The 25534-nt window shown below is 40.6% G+C and overlaps 1 protein-coding gene and 1 long non-coding RNA gene across 2 annotated transcripts; one reads left to right on the forward strand and one right to left on the reverse strand.

Annotated features, from left to right (window-relative positions):
• Positions 1-795: 795 nt before the first annotated feature.
• On the forward strand, positions 796-2737 carry LOC128016254 (uncharacterized). The gene is made up of 2 exons (XR_008184110.1): positions 796-1232; positions 2039-2737. It is a non-coding gene; the product is annotated as an uncharacterized LOC128016254 (long non-coding RNA).
• Positions 2738-7739: 5002 nt separating this feature from the next.
• LOC128015099 (uncharacterized) lies at positions 7740-11858 on the reverse strand. Its single transcript, XM_052598796.1, has 3 exons — positions 11829-11858; positions 9584-10162; positions 7740-7772 (listed from the first exon to the last, which is right to left on the reverse strand). The coding sequence occupies exons 1-3, from the start codon at positions 11856-11858 to the stop codon at positions 7740-7742; spliced, it is 642 nt and encodes a 213-aa protein (XP_052454756.1).
• Positions 11859-25534: the final 13676 nt, after the last annotated feature.

The raw sequence follows: 25534 nt of genomic DNA on the forward strand, positions 1-25534 counted from the left end.
TACTTAGCAGAAAATTGTCTGAACAAGGTGAAGCTTTGCTACTGGCCAGAGAAGGTCAACGTGAGGCCCTGGCATTAGCAAAAGCTGCCACCGAAAAACAGAGTGTAACTCCAGCCATTTATATTCCTCGGGAAAGAAAACTCTCTGATTTCAGTGGTATTTCTGGGGAACAAGACGTGGAGGAATGGATTGATCAAGTGAGATCCATCTTCCGGTTGTCCCGCATACCTGAGGATGATCAAGTTGAACTTCTTAAGCAGCACCTTAAAGGGGAAGCTAAGTTGACTGTAAAGTTGATGCTGGGTGAAACTGAAAACGATCCAGAAAAGATATTTGAGGTGCTCATTGACACATATGGTGACAGAACACCAGTTGGGACTCTACTGAGGGAATTTTACGAAACCACTCAGAGTCCAGGAGAGACAGTTAGGGCATTTGCTTATGCTCTTCAGGAAAAGTTGGAAAAGGTTTTAAAAAGAGACCGCAATCGTGTACCCCTTCCAGAAGTTGTTCTGAATGAACAACTGGTATTGGGTTTGTTTGATGCCGGTCTTCGCCGGGAAATTAAAAGAACAGTTAAGGAACAGAGAGGTATGTCGTTCAAAGATGTTATAGAAGCTGCGATCACCTGGTCAGAGGAGGGGGAAAAGAATGTGTCAGCTGCAGCTTTAAGTAGTGGCAAGTCCAGAGCCACCGTGAGTTCTACTACTGCGGTGACAGAATCACCTTCACTCAGCTTAGAAAGCCTGCATGGGGCTATTCAGAAACTCGCGGCCCGTCAAGAAGAGCTGTTTAACCCTTTAAAACCGAACGTGTCGGCGCCGACACAATTTACCATGCGGTATTAATGTTTTCATAACTCAGCAACCGTTTGCACTATGAAAAAAAATCAAATTGCGTCTGATAGAAGACATCTTGCGCTTTAAGACAATATACAGCTTAATACGGTAACTGCATGCTTTCCAGCAGCAAATCACAGCAGCTTTCGGGGAGAGGGGGAAGGGCGGAGTTGAAGCGGGAGATACAGAGCCCAGCAGGTTTGAAAGTTTGAGAGTGTGAAATATAAACAAAAACGAACAAAAAACATGGCGAAAAAAGGTTTTACATGAGAGGAGGCGATTGATTTGATCTCTGATGACACCTGGGAAGAGGCTGAACATGATTCATCGGACCCGGAGTCTGTATTCAGATGTTGAGGCGTATGCTGCTGGCTTTGATCCAGTCGTGGATTGGTAAGTGAAGCTTATTTATTTGTTTCTTGCTGATTAATCGATGAGAAATGAATAAAATAGTCAGACTCCGTGTTTCTGTACGAAAAAACACGGTTTCACACACTTATATGTGCGTTGCAAACATTTGTTGGCGCGCATGTGCATGCATGCGTTCATATTTGCTCATGTAACGTTAGCGTTATGTCTATGGGTGCGTGTGCATGCATACATAATTTTCTGTGTGTATGTAAGTGCATGGACATATCTGTGTGTGTGTGTGCAAGTATGTGTGCGTGCGTGTGTGTGTGTGTGTGTAAGTAAAGGTGCGTGTGTGTGTATGCGAATGTGTGCGTGCATGTGTATATGTATGTTTGTGTGCATGCATGTGTGCATACGTTTGTGTGTGCTACTGCTAATGTGTGCATTTGTATATCTGTGTGTTTGTTTATGTGTATATCTGTTTGTGTGTATCTGTGTGCACATGTATCTGTTTGTGTATGTGTGCATGTGTGTGTCTTATACAGTCTATGATGTGTGTGTACGTACGTGCATGCGTGACTGTGCATGCATACATTTATGTCTATATCTGTATATGTGTGTGTGAGTAGGTGCATGTATGTATGTGTGATTGTGTGTATGCAAATGTGTGTAAGTAACTGCAGGGTTTATTTTTATTATTTTATTGTATTATTATTATTATAGTTATTTATTATATATTTATATATTTTTTTAAAAAAAAATTCTTACTAATAAATTGCTTCATAATAAAAAAGTATTTTTATGTACATATATAGTGAGTTTGTAACACATGTTGCTTCTTTTTTTAGTGTGGCTTCTCCAGTTATCTACGAAGAAGCAAATGGGCCATCTACATCGAACACAACACCATCTCAGAGGGGGCGGGGCCGTGGTCGCAGCTGTAGCTGTATAATAAGTACATGGGGGGACTTGACACCTCCAACAAGATGCTCAGAACAAAGTCGGTGCCCCATAAAACAAGTCGTATGTGACCATTTTCCAGCATTTCCTAGATATTGCAGTGACCAACAGCTTTATTTTACACAAAGAGCTGTGTGCCATCCACCATGATAAGCTCATGACACGGCAAAACTTTCAGGAGCTGCTAGCTGCTCCGCTCACAGATGTTCCCCTGGATGGCCGGCTGAGAGAGAGATGCGATCATCTGCCTGTTCCTGTGAGTGATACTCAAGACCTTTCACAAAGTTGCATACGATGCAAAAGGAGCACCCCATGGACATGCCAGGAATGTGATGTGGGACTATGCTTGCAGTCCTGTAGACAGGAACTGCTTCAGAGAGCCCCACATTTAAATGACTGGATTGAAGGATCCAAAAACGCCTGGAGAACTGGAGTACCACAAATGGCTCCTGAGTGAAAACCGTGCAATCCAGTGTCTCAAAAATACTTGTATATATGTATTATAGTTCCTTTTTCAAGATTGAGGCATTAGATTCTTTCGATCATGAGTTTTCAGATTTTTTCTAAATAAAAACCAGTACAATTTCTTCCCGTTTTTAATTTTTTTGTCTATTTTAATTCTATTTACTAACTCATTACACTAAATAATGTACAATAACTGTAATTTCCTGAAAGCCTATTTTTTTCTGAAAAAAATTAGACCTTACACTTGAAGATACCACATTATGTTATAATTTTATACTCAATAAACCAAAATGAGTGAAAACGGCCAATTTTAGCCTTAGGTTCTAAAGGGTTAAAGAGGTTTGCCTTGTTAAAGAAATGAGGGTAGAGCCAAGGGAAAGTTACAAACGCAGCTCCCGGGCCCCGCTGAAGGATAGTGATGGTAGATACATTTGCTACTCCTGTAACCAGCCAGGACACACGAGTCGTTATTGTCCCCAAAATCGGGAAAAACAACCAGGGCTGCCAGTGGACAGGACTACGACTGTGTCCAGTCAGCATGGTGATAGTTCGGGTGTAGATAGGTCAGCTTCAATTCGTGTTCAGTCTGCCTCATCCGCGGTCCATGGCCACCAGGTTACTAGTCAGGCATTTGGTAATTGTCTGGTTATTGAGGTAAAAATAGCTGGGGTTATAACCCGCTGTCTGTTGGACACAGGCTCGGAGGTTACAACCATTACAGAGTCTTACTTTAGAGAACATTTTTGTGGAGTTGGATCAGAGCTATTGAGTGCCAGATGGGTGCGCCTCTCTGCGGTGAATGGATTGGAGATCCCAGTGGTTGGGTGTCTGGAGACTGATGAGTGCATGGGACAGACCTTATGTAACAAGTGTGTGTTTGTATTAAAGGATCCAGAACAGTCAGGAGAGGTGGGCGTTCCTGGCATCGTTGGCATGAATATACTGGGGGACCTTAAGGGACTGCTTGGCACCCACAAAGAGGTGACCAAGCTAGACCGCCACAGGGGGTTGAGAGAGAATGCCTGTGTCAGGAGAGTACTGGCAACCATTGAAAAGGAAACAAACTACATTGCCCCATCAGGTAGAATAGGTTATGTCAAGGTAGCTGGCAGGAGGAAAGTTACCATTCCGCCATACACTCAGGTAATTGTACAGGGGCATTGCCGAACCCCAATGAAGAGCCAATGCCAAGTCTTGGTGGAGGCTACAACAGGTGTAAGTCTGCCAAGTGGGGTTCTTGTTGCTAATGTCTTGACCCAGGCAAAAGAAGGAAAGGTGCCAGTTCGGATATTAAATGCCACTAGTAAGATTGTGAGACTGCCACCTAGAGCTAGGCTTGCTGAGGTTCATAAACCGGCAGAGATCTACCTGAAAGACCCGATAATTTTTGAGGAGCAACAAGATGCGTTCTGTGTACGGGTTAAAACTGAGAAGGTGGCAGGTCATGGTCGATTATCGGACCCATTGCCAATCTCAATAGAGGTTAATATGGAACCTTTGCAGGATGAACAGATGTTGAAGTTGAGGGCACTTCTAGAGAAACATATAGATGTGTTCTCTAAGTCTGACAGTGATTATGGTCACACCACTGCAGTTACACACTGCATCCCTACAGGAGATGCTCAGCCCATCAAACAACGTCACAGACGCATCCCACCACAGATCTTTCAAGAGGTCAAACGACATGTACAGGACCTGGTGTCTCAGGGCATCCTTAAGGAAAGTTGCAGTCCTTGGGCTTCCCCTGCAGTGATTGTTGTTAAGAAGGATGGGGGAATTCGGTTTTGCTGTGATTACAGGAGACTGAATCAAATAACCTGTAAAGACGCGTACCCTCTCCCTCGAGTGGAGGAGTCAGTTGATGCTCTAGGAGATGCCCGTATTTTTTCAACGCTTGATCTGACATCTGGCTACTTTCAGGTTGCCATGGATAGTCAAGACCAAATAAAGACAGCGGTGACTACACCTTTCGGGTTGTTCGAGTGGACTCGCATGCCCTTTGGGTTATGCAACGCCCCGGCGACATTTCAACGCCTAATGGGTGTGGTCCTAGGAGATTTGACATTTGACACCCTTTTAGTATATTTGGATGACATTATAGTCTTCTCAAAAGACTTTGATGAGCACTGTGAGAAACTGGATCTAGTCTTCACTCGTTTGAAGGAAAACAATTTGAAATTGAAGCCCAGTAAATGTTTCCTTTTCAAGGAAAGAGTTAAGTTCTTGGGTCATGTTATATCTAAGGAAGGCATTCAGGTAGACCAGGAAAAAGTACAGGTGCTGGAGACATGGCCGGTCCCAAAGTGTCCTAGAGAGGTACGGCAGGTATTGGGGTTCATGAGCTATTTTCGCCGATTTGTGCCTCAGTTTGCTCATATTGCAAGGCCCTTGCATGAGTTGATAGGTAAATCCCACAAAGCTCTAGAGTCATCCAGAGCTCTGTCCTTTGAATGGTCTAAGCAGTGCCAGGAGGCTTTCGACACCTTAAGGCAAGCTTTAATGTCTCCACCAGTCTTGGTATTTCCAGATTTTAGCCTTCCCTTTACCTTGACCACCGATGGTAGTCTTCGAGGGCTCGGAGCCATCTTGACTCAGAAACGAGATTGTGTAGAACATGTGATAGCATATGCAAGCCGTGGGCTCAGAGGCTCTGAAAAGAATGATCGGTACTATAGTGCTTTTAAATTGGAGCTCTTAGCACTTAAATGGGCAATTACGGAGAAATTCCGTGAGTACTTGCGGTTTAGCAAGTTTACGGTTGTCACTGATCACAATCCCTTGAGATACCTCAGCTCTGCGAACCTTGGGGCGGTAGAGCAGCGCTGGGTTGCTCAGTTGGCTGAGTTTCATTTTGATATCCTGTATAAACCGGGCAGACAAAATGTCAATGCAGATGTTTTGTCTAGGATTCCAGATCAGATAGAGCCGGAACAAACTGACACTGGCCCAGACTTCTTGCTGATAAATGAAGAGCAAGTGAAAATTAGTCTTGGGTCCCAGTCCAAGGGGAAAGAGAAGTGTGATGAAGTAATGGTCAGTCAGTTTGTGATGTTGGGGGAGGTCGCTGGTTATGACTGGGAGGAGGTGCAAATATTGCAGAAAAAGGACATTACTGTTGGGGTAGTTCTCACAGCCATCAAGATGGGTGTAAGGCCGAACAGAACCCAATTGGGGACTATGAATTCCATGGCCAAAAAGTTAGCTAGTCAGTGGGATCGCCTTACGTTGTATCAAGGGGTACTCTTTAGAAAGATTAGAGACCCCCGGGATAGTGAGGAGGTATGGCAGCTAGTGGTGCCAGAGTCATTGCGCAGACAAGCTTATGAAGCCAAGCATGATCATGGGGGGCACTTTAGTGGCAAAAGTACCATGAATTCAATGCAGAAATGCTACTATTGGCCAGGGATGGCCAAGGATGTTCAGGGATGGATAAAGCAATGTAAACGCTGTGCGTTGGCTAGGGATGTCTTTCCAACACAGAGGGCCCCCATGACATGCACTGACGTTGCAGCTCCACGGGAGGTAGTAGCTATGGACTACACTGTGCTGGAAAAATCCTGTGATGGGTTTGAAAATGTCCTTGTATTGACCGATATGTTTACAAGGTTTACCATTGCCGTTCCAACAAGGAACCAGACAGCACACTCAACAGCACAGGTGTTGTTAAACCATTGGATCAAGTACTATGGCTGTCCTGCCAGGTTGCATTCGGACCAAGGCCGTTGTTTTGAGGCTAATGTCATTAAAGAGTTATGTGAGCTCTATGGCATGACTAAAAGTCGTACTAGCCCATATCATCCACAGGGCAACGGACAGTGTGAGCGATTTAATCGCACTATGCACGAGATGTTACGAGCGTTGCCTGTGGAGAAGAAGCGCAAATGGACAGATCATCTTTCTGAATTGGTAATGGTGTACAATAATCAGACTCATTCTTCCACTGGTTATTCTCCATTTTACCTTATGTTCGGAACTGATGCACGTCTACCTTATGATATTTTGGCTGGAGAGAACCCTAGTGAAGACTTAGCAGACAATCTGGATGATTGGGTGCGAGCGCATCATGAACGATTGAGTACAGCTAACGATATTGCTCAAGCCGGTACAATCAGCGAGACGCAGAAAGAGAATCTATGATAGGACTGCTTCGGGTGCATTGATTCGACCTGGAGATAGGGTCTTGCTACGCAATCATAGGCATCGCGGTCGGAACAAAATTAGGACAAGTGGGAGGATCGCCCATATTTTGTGGTTAAAAGAAATAGTGCAGATGGCCCTGTGTATACAGTTAGACCTGAACGTGGGGGGAATGCCAAGGTTGTACACAGAAATCAAATGAAGCCCTGTACTTATGAGACCATGGTGGGACACAGTAATCGTAAAAGTGCCAGGCCTGACAGACAAGGAGATAATGTGTTGCCTAAAAATTATGGTGATGAGTCTTTTGACTCTTTATGGGTTCTACAACCCTTAGAATTAACAAGTGAGCCCACAGAGTCAGAAGGCCCGACAGATTGTGACCCTTTATCAAGCGAACCAACTGCTTTGGGGAGTTTACCGGATACTCAAAAGGGGTGGCGTGGTGCGGATACTGCAGGGTCAGATAGGGAGCCTAGACGTTCCACAAGAGAGACAAAGGGTAGGCTGCCTCTGAGGTTTAACAATGATTATGTCCTGATGTAAGAAAATTCTATGTTAATTGAGTTATGGATTTGTTTGATTACAAATTGTGTTTTTTTTGCAATGTCAGTATGGCAGGGTTTAATAGGGGGGAATGTAACCATAGAAAAGGGGCAGGTCCCAGCATTTTGGTGGGTGCAGAAAAAAAGGAGAGAAGAAGCGGGGGCGGAAGAGAGTTGGTGAGGACTGAACAGCTGTTCACCGTAACAGGGAGATTAACGAGCAACTGTGTGGTGCTGTCGAGCAAATGTGAAGACTGGAGTGACAACAACTTGCATGACTTTTCCGGGATTCGGAACGAGTCGTGGGGAAACGAAAAGAGGCTGTTTGGAGTTCGTGAGTGTGCTGCGTCATCAGGCTGGATTATTTGCCGGGAAAACCCGCTTTATCAGTGCATTTCGGGGAAACTCATACGTTTACCCTGCCATTGGATGACATTACTGTTTACAACTCAAGTAAGATGTTTCCTTCTTCCTTCTGAAACCCAAGGATTATCGGGTAAAAGCAGAGAAGTTTGAACGTACGAGAGTAATTGCATTGAGACACTTGTTACGCGTTTGAACTGTTCTACAATTGAATTGCGTTGGACTTAAGAGAATCGGAAATACCGCCTGCATGGCCTAATTCAGCAGCCTGGGAGGTTTGGATGTTGTTTTGCTTTTGGAAAAGCTGGAATGTTGATTTGAATATTGTGAAATTCACCATATAATTGTGTTAAAGAGATTTTTTTGGTTTTGTTTTTTTGTGTTGTTTGAATGTTTCCTAATATGTTGAAATGTTCTTTTAAGTGAGTTTTTTTCCAAACTGTGTAAAGTTAAATTAGCCCTAATTGTGCATACGCTGTTTACTTTAAAGGGGTCAAAGGTTGTATCTGGGATACACTTGTCAGTATTTTCCCAGTTTCTATTAATTTATTAAGCCTTTCTTTTCTCTGACTAATTTTCCAGATTTCAGGTTCAGATAACTTTCTTTTAAATTGTGATTTCCTGAAATTAAATTGTTGATTCTGAACCAGTCAATTTACTTTGTGAATATTCGTCCGCTCATTACTGCTGGTAATTTGACTTCAGGTCATTGTTGGTTCTGGGGTAGGGGCGTTCCCTTCTATGCTGTAGGATATTGTGAGGTTGGGGAGATATTTGATGGTTTAGGGCTTTCTCATATGTGCTGTAAACTCCAGGTTAGGCCCGTGACAGAATATAAAGCCTGGAGCCCTCCTCATTTTAGCCTTGATATTAATCAGAATAGTACGGAGCGTATTGAATTTGGGAGCAAGGACAAAGATCCTTTGTCACCATTCATCCAGAGCCACAGGATAATTCACCCCTATCAAAACGGGCATAAGTACTCGTTACATGAAGTTTGCCCAGAACTAAATAATGATCTGAGATATCATCACTTGGCTGAATAATTTCAACACTATCAACATCAATTCCATGTGACAGTATTAAATCTAGAGTATGATTTCGACAATGAGTAGGTCCTGAAACATGTTGTCTAACACCAATAGAGATGTCTATAAATGCTGATCCCAATGCATCTTTTTCATTATCGACATGGATATTAAAATCACCAACTATTAAAACTTTATCTGCAGCCAGAACTAACTCGGATGTAAAATCAACAAACTCTTTAATAAAGTCTGTATGGTGGCCTGGTGGCCTGTATACAGTAGCCAGTACAAACATAACAGGGGATTTATCATTAACATTTGTTTCTCTGGATAATGTTATACGTAGCACCATTACTTCAAACGAGTTATACTTGAAGCCTGCCCTCTGAGAAATCCTGAAAACGTTGTTATAAATTGAAGCAACACCTCCACCTTTGCCTTTTAGACGTGGCTCGTGTTTATAACAGTAATCTTGGGGGGTGGACTCATTTAAAATAATGTAATCATTAGGTTTTAGCCAGGTTTCTGTCAAACAGAGCAAATCTATATTATGATCAGTTATCAAATTATTTACAAAAAGTGTTTTCATAGAAAGGGATCTGATATTCAATAAGCCAGGCTTTATCATTTGTTTATCCATATTGCATTTGTTTTTTATTTGTTGAACCTCAATTAAATTATTAACCTTAACTTGGTTTGGACGTTTTTTGTATTTTCTAGTTCGGGGAACAGACACAGTCTCTATAGTGTGATATCTAGGTGAAAGAGTCTCTATGTGCTGAGAATTAGCTGACCTCTGTGACAGGAGGCAGCTAGCAGACGGTCGGTTTAGCCAGTCTGTCTGCTTCCTGACCTGGGCCCCAGTTAGTCAAGTATGAACTCCAAGACTATTTGCCATATTTCTAGAAAGAAGAGCAGCTCCACCCCGGGAGGGATGAAGACCATCTCTTTTAAACAGGTCAGGTCTGCCCCAAAAGCTCATCCAATTGTCTATGAAACCTATGTTATGCTGTGGGCACCACTTAGACATCCAGCCATTGAGTGATGACAATCTGCTATGCATCTCATCACCACGGTAAGCAGGGAGGGGACCAGAGCATATTACAGTGTCTGACATCGTGCTTGCAAGTTCACACACCTCTTTAAAGTTATTTTTAGTGATCTCCGACTGGCGAAGACGAACATCATTAGTGCCGGCATGAATAACAATCTTACTGTATTTACGTTTAGCATTTGCCAGCACTTTTAAATTTGCCAAGATGTCAGGCGCTCTGGCTTCCGGTAAACATTTGACTATGGTGGCTGGTGTCTCTATATTCACGTTCCGTACCATAGAATCACCAATAACTAGAGCACTTTCATCAGGTTTTTCAGTGGGTGCATCACTGAGTGGGGAGAACCTGTTTAATGTTTTGATCGGAACAGAAAAGTGGTGTTTTGACCCACGACTACGCTGCCTCACCGTCACCCAGTTGCCCTGCTGCAGGGGCTCTGTTTCCAGAACCGAACGATGTACAGGAATCCCTGAGCCCTAACATTCTTACTGTCCTCAATTTAAGTTTGGATGCGTGTCTCTAATTCTGAAATCTTCTCTGTCAGCCTAACTATTTCCCTGCATTTATCACATGTGAATCCCTCATCAGCGACAGAGATAGATAAACTGTACATGTGGCAAGAGGTGCAAATAACGATAGCAGGCGAAGCCATTACTCACCGTGCTTGATGAAATATTCTTACTGTGGTTGTTTGATGAACTTGTGAAAAACTGGAGCGAGAGAGAGGAGAGGAGAAAAGAAAACGCTAATGACAAGTTAACGAGTGCTAAAGCTTTGCAGGTGTACTGCACTCACGGAAAAGTGAACGATCAAAGTTAATCTGATAAGATTGATCGATAATATCAGAAATATGGTGTGAATTAAGTTATATTTTACCACTTTAAAAAAACAAACAAACAAACAGACATGATCACATGTCAGTCCAGGAACAGGGGACCTGGTTCTGATTGGCAAGGCTGAGACAGTTGCCTATTGTGTCCTTATCAGTTCAGGGTGCAGCTCTGATGCTTTTGGACTCCTGTTTGATGTAGTCCAGCTGTCATCTCATTCCTCGACTCATCCAGGTAAGTGACTAACTCAGGGAGTCCTGTACATTTGTACTCCTTGTACAGCACCTCTGCAGCAGAGCAACTGGGTGACTTTATAGTTACCCCGGAAAAGGTTTCTTAGAACGTCCGGTTATGGCTGTTACTATGGTGACATACATTGCAATAAGCACAATCTATTTAAACTGTGTATAACCATAGACGCTATGGTTATACACAGTTTAAGTACATCACAGGAGATGTCAGTGCATCTCACACCGAAAAACCAAAAAACACTCTTTAGATTCTTATCTTTATAATGCTGAACAATCTCAACTCGTTAGAGTGGGGTTAATTAATCTACAGATTTACTGAAATTTTAGTACAATAACGTTATTGGATCCCTGCTGATCTCAGCAATTTGTGTTGGTCTATTTCTAAAGACAAAAACACACCTGAATTAAACCACAATTCTACTTGATCGAGATTGATTTACTCAATGTGAATCAATCTAGCTACAATATCACTCTATCAAGGCCTAATAAGAGAAAGAACAATGAAGATGATCACATCTCTCCTCGTGTGCTTTTAAATCTACTTAGTTTTTGTCTCTGTGGACAATTCTTAAATGTTTTACTGCAGTTCAACTTTAAAAAACACACAAACATTCAACATACTGACATACCCCAATAAAATACAGTAACAGAACAGACTCTATTTGTGTCTGTGTCTATCTATTCTATTATTTGGATAAAATAGAATAGATTCCACTTTAAAATGTCTTGGTGTTTATGAATTCTCAAATAAGTAAAATTTGCCTGCAATCTCCACCTGTCACAAGTCAGTCAGGCTCATCATCCACAGTGCACTCCCTTACTCAAGCACTCATCTCCTGCACCTGTGCACCTTCCAATCTTCTAATCACCATTACCTGCTCACCTGCACATAAATACACACACCTCAGTCACTCTCATGGTTGGACCTCATGACTTCACAGTGAAATATTCCTCTGTCTAAGTTACACACATTGACTCCTCTAAAACTTATCTCTTGTGCTTACCTTCTCTCCAGCAATCTCCATTCTCCTCATAGTGGCTTTAGTGTTTCACCTGGGCAACAATCTTCCGATCCCTCAAGTTCCCACCATCACTGAAGTGTGTGCTCACTCCAGTCAACTCTGATCACCCCATCCGGTAAGAAAACATTCTGGGTTCCAGCTCTCATCAACTCATCATATTCACCCCCAAAGTATCCATCCACCTGCATCTCTCCCTCTTTTACAAATTACCTGTATCAAATAAAACCTTGCATTCCACTAATGCAAGGAAAGTGATAAAATGACTTACTTCAGACCATATTTCTGATATTATCGATCAATCTTATGAGATTAACTTTGATCGTTCACTTTTCCGTGAGTGGAGTACACCTGCAAAGCGTTAGCACTCGTTAGCTTGTCATTAGCATTTTCTTTTCTCCTCTCTCTCACTCCCTTTTTTTTCACAAGTTCATCAAAAAACTGCAGTAAGTATTTCATCAAGCACGGTGAGTAATGGCTTCGCCTGCTATTGTTATTTGCACCTCTTTCCACATGTACAGTTTATCTATCTCTGTCGCTGATGAGGGATTCACATGTGATAAATGCAGGGAAATAGTTGGGCTGACAGAGAAGATTTCAGAATTAGAGACACGCATCCAAACTTTAATTGAGGACAATAAGAATGTTAGGGCTCTAGATACGACTTTGGATGCGTCTAGTTCAGGGATTCCTGTACACTGTTCGGTTCCGGAAACAGAGCCCCTGCAGCAGGGCAACTGGGTGATGGTGAGGCAGCGTAGTCGTGGGTCAAAACACCGCTCTTCTGTTCCGATCAAAACATTAAACAGGTTCTCCCCACTCAGAGATGCACCCACTGAAAAAACCTGATGAAAGTGCTTTAGTTATTGGTGACTCTATTGTACGGAACGTGAATATAGAGACACCAGCCACCATAGTCAAATGTTTACCGGGAGCCAGAGCGCCTGACATCTTGGCAAATTTAAAAGTGCTGGCAAATGCTAAACGTAAATGCAGTAAGATTGTTATTCATGCTGGCGCTAATGATGTTCGACTTCGCCAGTCGGAGATCACTAAAAATAACTTTAAAAAGGTGTGTGAACTTGCAAGCACGATGTCAGACACTGTAATATGCTCTGGTCGACTGGTCTGATCTGGTATGACAATTGGACGAGCTTTTGGGGCAGACCTGACCTGTTAAAAAGAGATGGTCTTCATCCCTCCTGGGGTGGCGCCACTCTTCTCTCTAGAAATATGGAAAATGGTCTTAGATTTCATTCTTGACTAACTGGGGCCCAGGTCAGGAAGCAGACAGACTGGCTAAACCGACCGTCTGCTAGCTGCCTCTCGTCACAGAGGTCAGCTAATTCTCAGCACATAGAGACTCTTTCTTTTTTTTTAATTAACGAAAAATAAAGCCTCAACAAGTGTTGACATTTCCCAAAACCACAGCAGTAATAACTTTATGAACTACTTTACTTCTAAAATCGATACTATTAGAGATAAAATTGCAACCATTCAGCCGACAGCTACGGTATCACATCAGACAATGCACTATAGACCCCCTGAGGAACAGTTCCACTCATTCTCTACTATAGGAGAGGAAGAATTGTATAAACTTGTTAAATCATCTAAACCAACAACATATATGTTAGACCCTATACCATCTAAGCTCCGACCGTCTGCTAGCTGCCTCTCGTCACAGAGGTCAGCTAATTCTCAGCACATAGAGACTCTTTCACCTATATATCACACTATAGAGACTGTGTCTGTTCCCTGAACTAGAAAATACAAAAAACGTCCAAACCAAGTTAAGGTTAACAATTTTTAATTGAGGTTCAACAAATAAAAAACAAATGCAATATGGATAAACAAATGATAAAGCTTGGCTTATTGAATATCAGATCCATTTCTACGAAAACACTTTTTGTAAATATGATAACCGATAATAATATGGATGTGCTCTGTTTGACAGAAACCTGGCTAAAACCTGATGATTACATTATTTTAAATGAGTCCACCCCCCAAGATTACTGTTATAAACATGAGCCACGTCTAAAAGGCAAAGGGGGAGGAGTTGCTTCAATTTATAACAAGGTTTTTAGGATTTCTCAGAGGGCAGGCTTCAAGTATAACTCGTTTGAAGTAATGGTGCTACATATAACATTATCCAGAGAAACAAATGTTAATGATAAATCCCCTGTTATGTTTGTACTGGCTACTGTAAACAGGCCACCAGGCCACCATACAGACTTTATTAAAGAGTTTGTTGATTTTACATCCGAGTTAGTTCTGGCTGCAGATAAAGATTTAATAGTTGGTGATTTTAATATCCATGTCGATAATGAAAAAGATGCATTGGGATCAGCATTTATAGACATTCTGAACTCTATTGGTGTTAGACAACATATTTCAGGACCTACTCATTGTCGAAATCATACTCTAGATTTAATACTGTCACATGGAATTGATGTTGATAGTGTTTAAATTATTCAGCCAAGTGATGATATCTCAGATCATGATTTAGTTCTGTGCAAACTTCATATAGCCAAAATTGTAAATTCTACTTCTTGTTACAAGTATCAAAGAACCATCACTTCCACCACCAAAGACTGCTTTTTAAGTTATCTTCCTGATGCATGCAAATTCCTTCGCATATCCAAAACCTCAGAACAACTTGATGATGTAACAGAAACTATGGACCCTCTCTTTACTAGCACTTTAAATAAAGTTGCTCCTTTATGCTTAAGGAAAGGTTAAGGAAAACAGTTTGACACCATGGTATAATGAGCATACTCGCACCCTAAGGAGAGCAGCCCGAAAAATGGAGTGCAGCTGGAAGAAAACAAAACTAGAAGTATTTCGTATTGCTTGGCGGAAAAGTAACATCCTACAGAAAAGCATTAAAAACTGCTAGATCTGATTACTTTTCTTCTCTTTTAGAAGAAAACAAACATAACCCCAGGTATTTATTCAATACAGTGGCTAAATTAACGAAAAATAAAGCCTCAACAAGTGTTGACATTTCCCAAAACCACAGCAGTAATAACTTTATGAACTATTTTACTTCTAAAATCGATACTATTAGAGATAAAATTGCAACCATTCAGCCGACAGCTACGGTATCACATCAGACAATACACTATAGACCCCCTGAGGAACAGTTCCACTCATTCTCTACTATAGGAGAGGAAGAATTGTATAAACTTGTTAAATCATCTAAACCAACAACATATATGTTAGACCCTATACCATCTAAGCTCCTAAAAGAGGTGCTTCCAGAAGTCCTCTTCTGACTATTATTAATTCCTCATTGTCATTAGGATATGTCCCCAAAACCTTCAAAGAGGCTTCAAAGCCTCCCACAAAGAACTAGTTAATTATAGACTAATCTAGAATCTCCCTTTCCTGTCCAAGATACTAGAAAAGGTGATATCCTCACAATTATATTCCTTCTTAGAGAAAAATGGTATATGTGAGGATTTCCAGTCAGGATTTAGACCGTATCATAGTACTGAGAGTGCTCTCCTTAGAGTTACAAATGATCTGCTCTTATCATCTGATCGTGGGTGTATCTCTCTATTAGTTTTATTGGATCTCAGTGCTGCGTTTGACACAATTGACCACAGCATTCTTTTGCATAGACTTGAACACTTTGTTGGCATCAGTGGAAGTGCATTAGCATGGTTTAAATCGTACTTCTATGACCGCCATCAGTTCATAGCAGTGAATGAAGATGTATCATATCGATCACAAGTGCAGTATGGAGTACATCAAGGCTCAGTACTAGGGCCGCTACTCTTCACGCTTTATATGTTACCCTTGGGAGATTTCATCAGGAACATGGTGTTAGCTTTCACTGTTTTGCTGATGATACTCAGCTCTATATTTCTTCGCGGCCCGGTGAAACACACCAATTTGAAAAACTAATGGAATGCATAGTCGATATAAAAAACTGGATGACGAGTAATTTCTTCCTGCTAAATCCAGAAAAAACAGGTGTTAATAATAGGACCTAAAAACTCTCATTGTAATAACCTAGAACACTGTCTAAGACTTGATGGTTGCTCTGTCAATTCTTCGTCATCAGTTAGGAACCTAGGTGTGCTATTTGATCGCAATCTTTCCTTAGAAAGCCACGTTTCTAGCATTTGTAAAACTGCATTTTTCCATCTCAAAAATATATCTAAATTACGGCCTATGCTCTCAATGTCAAATGCAGAAATGTTAATCCATGCATTTATGACTTCAAGGTTAGACTATTGTAATGCTTTATTGGGTGGTTGTTCTGCACGCTTGGTAAACAAACTACAGCTAGTCCAAAATGCAGCAGCAAGAGTTCTTACTAGAACCAGGAAGTATGACCATATTAGCCCGGTCCTGTCAACACTGCACTGGCTCCCTATCAAACATCGTATAGATTTTAAAATATTGCTTATTCCTTATAAAGCCCTGAATGGTTTAGCACCTCAGTATTTGAATGAGCTCCTTTTACATTATACTCCTCTACGTCCGCTACGTTCTCAAAACTCAGGCAATTTGATAATACCTAGAATATCAAAATCAACTGCGGGCGGCAGATCCTTTTCCTATTTGGCGCCTTAACTCTGGAATTACCTACCTAACATTGTTCGGGAGGCAGACACACTTTTGCAGTTTAAATCTAGATTAAAGACCCATCTCTTTAACCTGGCATACACATAACATACTAATATGCTTTTAATATCCAAATCCGTTAAAGGATTTTTAGGCTGCATTAATTAGGTAAACCGGAATCACTTCACATAACACCCTACGTACTTGCTACATCATTAGAAGAATGGCAGAGAAATGGCCTAGAAAGGACCTCTACTGCCCTGAAAGACAGCGGAGATCAGGACAACTAGAGCCCCAGATACAGATCAGAGGAGAACTGGCCCCCCCAACTGAGCCTGGTTTCTCCCAAGGTTTTTTTTCTCCATTCTGTCACCGATGGCGTTTCGGTTCCTTGCCGCTGTCGCCTCTGGCTTGCTTAGTTGGGGTCACTTCATCTACAGCGGTATCATTGACTTGACTGCAAATAAATGCACAGACACTATTTAAACTGAACAGAGATGACATCACTGAATTCAATGATAAACTGCCTTTAACTATCATTTTCCATTATTGAGACCCCGTTTTCCAAATGAATGTTGTTCAGATGCTTTGACGCAATGTGTTTTGTTTAAAACGCTATATAAATAAAGGTGATTGATTGAAGAGGAGGAAGCAAACTCATTGGATTTGCAGTCTGATAGCATTTCACTGGGAATCTGACTCGGGGGTGGGGGGTTGTCAGTCTCTCAACAGTGGCAAAAAGAGTACGAGTGTTGTTTAAGTTATGGTTTATAAGGTTTGAGAAGAATTCTGTATAGCTGTGGCTAGTTTTACATCTGCACAGCTTTTCTGCATTGTCTTTTCAAAGTCTGAACTGCTGTTGATCTTCTCCAAACTGATTTCTGTCTGTTTGTTTTCTTACTGACTATTACTGGAGAAATATCATTAATAACGTTCTTAACTTTTGAGTTGAAGGAATAAAGGAGAATATCAACAAAGTCGGCAAAAAATACTTGGTGTTAAAGATCTGCCCTCCGAAAATAGTACACTAGTGTTCTCGATAGGGTTGCACTATTAATTGCATGCAATTGTCATGCGCATCTCATCAGTAAAGCTGGTTCTGTGATTAGCGCTTAATGTCCATATCCTGCTTTCAAATGGAGCCGCACTTAATAGAGCCGTAGTTTGCTGACAAGCTACGCAATATCGTGTTCATAACCGCATGATATTCTTCTGTGATTTTGAATGCGATATTGCACCGCTTGTCAGCGAACTATGGCTCGGTCTATTAAGTGCGGCTACATTTGAAAGCATCTCCTTCTGACAGAGACCGTTCTAGATTCAGTGGTAGCAGAGATCAATATATCAAAGAAAATACAGAAGTGATCAGATAGTACTATGTCCTTAATAACAATGGATGAAATGTTTAGAGCCCTACTGATGATTAGATCTAGAGTGTGTCCACCTTTGTGTGGGTCCATGCACATGCTGAATCAGGTCAACGGTATTTAGAACCGTTATCATTTCTTTTGTAGTTTTGTTTTCTGCATTGTCTATGTGAAAATTAAAATACCCTGCAATAGCAAAACAGTCAAACTCTGAGGAAATCATTGATAACGTTTCTGTAACCTCTTCAACAAAGGCTGGAGAGTATTTTGGAGGCCTGTAAATAATAATAAAAAGAATGTGTGTTGAGCACCTTTTAGCACAATCCCTAGATATTCAAAAGACAAGTCATGACCAAATGACACTTGCTTGCATTAATAGACGTCTTTAAATAGAGCAACTACACCTCCACCTCTCCGTACAGTCCTGCAGACACTCAGGAAAGTGAAGTAAGGAAGGACTGCTTCACTGAGGACTGTTGAACTGCAGCTGTCTTCTAGCCATGTTTCATTTAGAAACATAAAATCCAAATTATTTGTGGTTATAAAGTCATTGATTAGAAAATGATAATTTTTTTAGTGAGCGATTATTTAAAGATGCTAACTTGATGGCATTGCTTTATGTCATTACATCAATTTTAGTTTCATGCATAATAGGTTGCAGATTAGATGAGATTGCACTACGGCTTAAGATGGCCTTAAACTTTCTGTCACATGATAAAACTGAAATCGAGAAAGCTACAGGCCCACTGGATTCCCACTTGTTCTTTAAACATTTGTGAATGTTGCTGTTATTATAGCAGGAACCCGACACATATCACTGATAGCTTCTATCAGTTGTTTTTGGTTCACCTTCAGCAGATTGAGGGTTTGGGGCCTGCTGTTTTCTTGTTGATATTTGCAGGCTTGCAGCGAATGAGTGAGAGAGTTTAGTCCCAGCATACACCAATTCTACCATTTTCTGTGAAAAGCACAAAAGTGGAGATGCTGGAGAGAGGAATAATATGCCTGGTGAGATGGGCTTTGTCTCTGGTGTTTCCTGTGGCTGTGATATGATGTCTTGGCTCCCCCGGCTGTCTTCCAGAAAGTCATCCTTGAGTGCTGAGTCTTGTAACTGTTTTGATACATCACGGTCTGTCTGTGAGGAGCTCTGAGGGCAGGTCTCTTCCGCGATGGTGTCCATCAGCAGTTCTTGTTGTGGCTGCATGGTGTTATCAGTTGGGAGTGGTCCACTGATTAACAACTGAACTTTGAGTCTTCAAAGTGTTTGAAAGAGTTCACTTAAGGAGTTCTGACTGCTCTTTCAGAGTATCATTCTTCCTCACATGGATGATAATTAGCTTTGTAGGCTTGTGCTTCATCAGAATATTCTGAAGTTCCTTGTTCACATCAGAGACCATTGCTTGATAAAGGCAGCATGTTGTTGTAGTCCTGCTACAGATGTTTCTGATAATAGAGTCACCCACTATCAGAGTCCTGGGCTCAGCTACGATCTGAGCTGAATGTCACTGTCTGTTCGTCCTTTAGCGCCTGTTAGTAGCGGTGTTAGCTGCTGGCTGATCTGATAGATTTTTTATCACATTTGGGGATTCCTCACCTGCATTCATTAATTCTTCAAATCTGTTTTAAGATGTATAGGGGGAGGTAGAATACTGGTATTTACAAGCCTTGTCATAGTCGAATCTGGGGTAGAGAAAGCTACAGCAGCAATACGAGTAACTCATGACAATCTGATGTCTCGTGTTCCTTTGGGTCTTGCTCCATGTTTGTGCCATCGATTAGTGTGATGATCAGTTTCGGCTTGTTCCTGTACACTTGGTACAAACTGTTGAGATTCAGAAGATTAATGAGACTTACCGGCTGTATGCTGAGGGGGTCCATGACGACAGTCTGCTGAGTGTTCCGCCTGTTTTAGAAGTTTGCAGCAGTTCATGCAACAAGTTGGTCCAACAAGAGGCATTTTCTCTCTTTTCTCTTTGAATGTGAGCAATTGTTATCCCATCTCCAGAATGTAAGCTGCTGGCAGTGGGAGGCAAAGTCTTCTTTTGTAGTATTATTACAGTCCCAAAGTTTTTAGTTTAAGCGTTTGTGCCAAAAATCTTTTGTTTGAGCACTGTGCTGATCTGCTGAAGTAAAAAAACTTAGAAAAATCAGAGAAAAGTACAGAAATTAGAAGCAAAGCGCAGAACAGTAGGCTAGAACATCCGAATGTCATGGAACTGTAACAAACTCAACTTTAACATGCATCTGTTCGATTGTAATGCCTTGCTCACTGACATGCTTGCGCACAAATCACGGCCACGCACTAGCTCATAAGGATCTACAATCATAATGATAATAATAATAAGTTAATAAGAATGCTTAAATTAGTTCTAGGCTTGTAGACAGTTATATATGAAGAGTTCAGATGGAAAGTGCGATCCAACATTTTCTTCTAAAATAATTATTTTCTTATCTTCCTATGTTTATGTTCAGTATTTCACTTTAATGGGAAAGAAAATAAACTGTTCATTGCTATTAAAGTGAAACTACTGAACCTACACATGGGAACCTGATAAAAATGTAATTTTTTAGAAGAAAATTTCAAATGGTACTAGGTTTTTGCAGCTGAACTTTTCATCTAAAATCAATTTGCACTATTTGAAAATAATATTTTCTTTTAACGTGCACTCTCACTCTTATTCAATCCAATCCACTTTATTTATATAGCACATTTTACAAACACAAAGTTTCCAAAGTGCTGCACAAAAGATTCAGAACATACAAAACAATTAAAAATACATAAAATACAAAAGATAAAAAATATTAAATACCACAAAGGACCACACAACTCACGCGCAGTTAAAAGCCAAAGAGTAAAAATGAGTCTTGTTGGGGCCAGAATTGGAGTTATATGAGCGCTCTTCTTGGTTCCTGTTAAAAGACGTGCTGCAGAATTTTGGACTAACTGTAAGCGTGAAAGTGCGTTTTGATTTATACAAATATATATAAATTACATTAGTCTAAACGAGAAGAAATAAAAGCATGTGTAACTTGTTCAAAACTATTAAAAGACAAAAACGAAGGCAAAGATGATAAAAACTAGATTTCATTCGTATGTTTAATAGTCGTTTAATAGTCGAAAACGCAAATGTCTATTGTCACATTTATTTTATGTTTTACATGAATCATTAACCTATCACATATTTTCAAATCAAAAGGGTGGAATTTCATAAAAGGTTGAGTAGTTTGCATCTCTAGATAGTCTATTATGTCGGTCGCTGAACATTTCTATCATAAAACCATTCTCTAATACCGTAGGCTACTGCTTACATATTTTCACAAACTCTAGTTATGTTGTGATAGTAAGACCCGCATTCTTTGATATGATTGGCCACCATGGTATGAGGCCCTGTGAAGTTGCACACTTGGCACAGCCCTTGCGACAGTACTGTGCACCAGACAGGGTGGGTGGAGGTGGCAGGAAAAAAAAAGATGTTAATAAAATGTATGTTAATGTTTTCAAAACTATTCAGTTGCAATAATGTTGATGTTAAAGTGTAATTATTTTGTAAATGTTCTGTTCCATGTTAAATGTAAATGATAGAACAAATTAATAAATAAATCATATTTGTTATAATCCAGTTCACCTCAAAAACATTTGTGTATTCCATTTTCAGATTAACAGTTTTGGGTGAACTAACACTTTAAAATTTAATCATTTAGTGTTGTCTCACATTGAATCTTGAACTCTATCTGATCTTATGTTACACTTTCTCTGTATGTTTTTATTTTTCTTCTCTCTCTCTCTCTTTGTATGTTGATTTTTATTTTACAACAAAATTCTTGTCTCTGTTAAAGGTTTGATGTCATGTCAACAAGATCCATACTAGCCATATCGTTCTTTAAAGTTTGAATGTGACAGTTTGACAATTTTGTATGTAGGTAAATCAGTTGCAAAACTCGAGAGGTTGTAAGTTGGAATTTGAGAACTTGTCATATTAATATTTGTATTTGTAAATTGAAATTTACACTCACGACCCTGATGTGAAAAGCTGAATCTTTCGATTTGCACACACAGACAATGATCAAAACACCCCTGTTTTAAAGCTGAACTTGCAGATTAAAAGTTACAAATGTGTAAAATGTCATTCACATGTACAAAATGACAGACACAAATGTGTGTATTTTGCACTTTACTTCAGTTTCGCTGTACAACCTCAAGTCGGCGCTTACAACCTCTCAGATCTGGCAGTACAAGTTCAATTCCTGGCGCTTTGACTTTTGCTACTCTTTTTGCGATACTCCTGTTGCAAAACTGACTTGTGCACTTGTAAACGCAGACGCGAGAGAACACGGGGAGGGGAGGGGGGTTGGGGGGTGATTGAATCCGTTTTATTGGTCGATGCCTGACCAATGAACAACGCCAGCCAGTGCGACTTGTCATGCTGAAAAAAAAAACATTTTTATGCATATGTATGCTTCATTTTTAAAACACTTGGACAATATTTTCATTAAATATCCTGACGGGATTTTATATTGCACTAAAAAAAAAAAATTCGTTTATTGGTTGGAGCCAATGAAATGGGACGTTTTTATGTATGCGATGACGTCACTTCATAGAGCAGATCGCGCCGTTTGGCGGTCAATGTAGCAGTCTGTCATCACGATGGAGGCATCAAACAATCCCAGGGTAGGTTTTTATTTTTAATAAATTAAGACAGTTTCAAAAATCAAATCATTATTATGTTTTCCTTGACTGATATGTTTCACTGATGACGACTACCATCCACACAAAAATAACTTTTTGCCATTTGTTTAAATGTGGGTGTAAATGCTCAACATAATTCATTATTAAAGGCATTTTCTTTGATGTAACGTTAACGTAGTAAATGACGAGAAGGTGATAAGAGCGCCAACGCGAAGTGTCACCATGTTATCACACTAAATGGGGTTTATTTTGAGACAATGGCCAATTGATTATGATGTTACATGCTGTTTATTACACATTATTTGGTTATAATGAAGTATATCCAATGTATATCCAATGTAGGCGCGCGGTATGCGCGCTTATAATGGAAGCAACGCGCTCCCCAGATAGCAAACAGTCATTGAAACTATGCTGAATCAACCATAATGATGATTCAGATGGAAAAACAATGTTTATTCAATGTTGGCTTGCTGTCTGGGTTATTACTGTATTTATTCATCTTTGTTCATGTTAGTTAATGAAAATACAGTTTTTCATCGTTAGTTCATGCTAATTCAGAGTGCATTAACTAATGTTAACAAGCACAGCTTTTGTTTTAAATAATGCATTAGTAAATGTTAAATAGAGAGGACATGACTGATGATAGTGTCCTGATTCAGTCACGACGCTATTCTCAGGCTGCGCTCCAGCTGAGTAATCAACTTTCTTTTAAAAAATAATTTATATATTTTATATTCAAACTGAAAACATGATGTGATTAACACTCAAGTCATTCAAGTCATCGTGTCTCAAGTCAAGTCAAGTCCCGAGTCTTTAACTTCCAAGTCCGAGTCAAGTCTCAAGTCCTAAAAATAGCGACTCGAGTCACCAAGTCACAAGTCCCCATGTCTGGTTACTTCTGCAAACAAAGAGTGACGTCGTTCACCATTGAGTACTCTTGAGTAATTTCACGTTCACACAGGAGATCACAAAAGGTCGCATTTAATTGGAAATGTGAAAAAAATCTGAATTGAGCATTAAGCCCTGCAGTGTGAACGTAGCTAATAGTATTGTTTCCTTGGGGAGTGGATCATTCCACTATTTTGGAATAAAGAAAATGTTCAGCCACATCTTTCAGAAGCTTACATCAGTTGTCCAGAGTCATCAAAGATTAAAATTACAATTGAACATGGATGGTCTTCCTATTTTTAAAAGTTCAGGTTTACAGTTCTGGCCAATTTTAGGAATACTCCAGGCTTACACTAGAAAACCTGTGTTGATTGCCCTTTACAGTGGAAACTCAAAGCCTCAGTCATTGTCAGAATATCTATAGGATCTGCTCTCTGAGTTGAAATCCTTGAGCACTGGTTTTGTTGTTAATGGAAAGACATTCTTCTTGACTGTGTGCTCAGTAATTTGTGATTGCAAGATTGCCATGATGCTGATGGGCCCAGTCAAGGAGGTCAATAAATCCTATAAGTTTGGATTGTTCCTGTTGCCAAGGCTCTGCAGTGTTCACTACTACAACGTCGGACAAGTTTGTTTTTGGATGAGCTAACCTATACATAGCTACTGGATGTACTTGATGTCTTTTTTTTTCCATGTTTAGATTGCTTCTCAGTTTTGGAAATGTAATCATTCAATGGGTTTTTCATTGGCAATATTAATAAATAATGCAATTTTTTCAGAAATGTGTTTGGATCATCTGTTGTAAACTTAATATTTAGGTAGGCCATTTTTATATAATTTCTCTTGACTGTATGTTGAATAATGTTGATGCAGAACTCACTTAGGGCCCTATCTTGCACCCAGCACAATTGACTTTGTACACCGACGCATGTGTCATTCCTATTTTGCACCCGCGCAAAGCGCGCTTTTCCCTCCACAGAGGCACGTCGCTAAACTAGTGAATGAACTTGCGCTCCCTGGGCGGTTCAGCGCAAAAAAGGAGGTGTGTTCCGGCGCAAACAATCCCTGGTGCTATTTTGCTGTTCCATTAAACAATTGCGCCACTGACCAGAAAAAACCTAGTCTAAAGTCAGTGGCGCGTTGCGCGTTGTTCATTATGCTATTTTAAGGGCGCATGCTTGACCATAATGTATAGCGTGCACAACGCGCATACACTTTGCTCATGTAATCTACACAGATGTAACAGTTATTTTTGCAAATCATAAATTGTTATACTAAAAAAATATTAACACATGAGATGACGGAAATCATTGTGGTGTGCCACGAAGATGTGAACAAAATAGGCATAAATCTAGCTTACAAATTATTCAGGCTAATTATTCTCCCATCCCCATACAACACAACTTCTCTGTCTTTCACTGCTCTTACAAGAACATCAGTCTCCTCGGCTGTGAACCGCTCCTGGCGTGCGCCTGGTAAATACGCCATAATAATAGCAATCCATAATGGAACTTGCGCACCTGCTTTTAAAGGGAATGTTGGATGACGCTCTGATTGGTTTATTTCACGTTACGCCCAAACCACACCTATGAATAATGAAGCTACTTCAGACCAACCCACTTTAGATTTGCGCCGGACGCAAGAGCCATTTATCCCGCCGGGAAAATAGCAACAGCGCCGAGACTCGCCCACAAAGTTACTTGCGCTTCGCGCTTTGACACTTGCGTTTCAGATCGTTAAAATAGGGCCCTTAGTGTCATTGATATTTTGTCACTGAGTTTCCAAAGTTTTAATGCCATACACGCCACACATACACAGTTACAGTTAATTTATTTAATTCTTAGTGGACCAGAACTGGTAAACAGGAGTGCATTGTCAAAGGGCCATCGTTCCATGCTGCAGTGGGCCACATGAGGAATGTGGAGAAGAGGTTTTAAATTAAAAAAAAAACAAAACAAAAAAAACATGTGTGGCCCACATTAGGGTCATGTGTGGTTTATGTGGTTTGTTACATGTGGCATTGCTATGGCTTCCATGAGACCCAAATGTGGCAAACAGGCGCTGGCCCAGTTGCCATCATTCCACGTGGTATGTGGGCCAGGGCAAAGTATTGCATTTGGGCCAAATCTGGGCCACAATTCAAAGTAACTGTGGCCCAGATTTGGGCCAGTACT

This window comes from Carassius gibelio, chromosome A6 (assembly GCF_023724105.1).
Source record: "Carassius gibelio isolate Cgi1373 ecotype wild population from Czech Republic chromosome A6, carGib1.2-hapl.c, whole genome shotgun sequence".
Taxonomy (NCBI): domain Eukaryota; kingdom Metazoa; phylum Chordata; class Actinopteri; order Cypriniformes; family Cyprinidae; genus Carassius; species Carassius gibelio.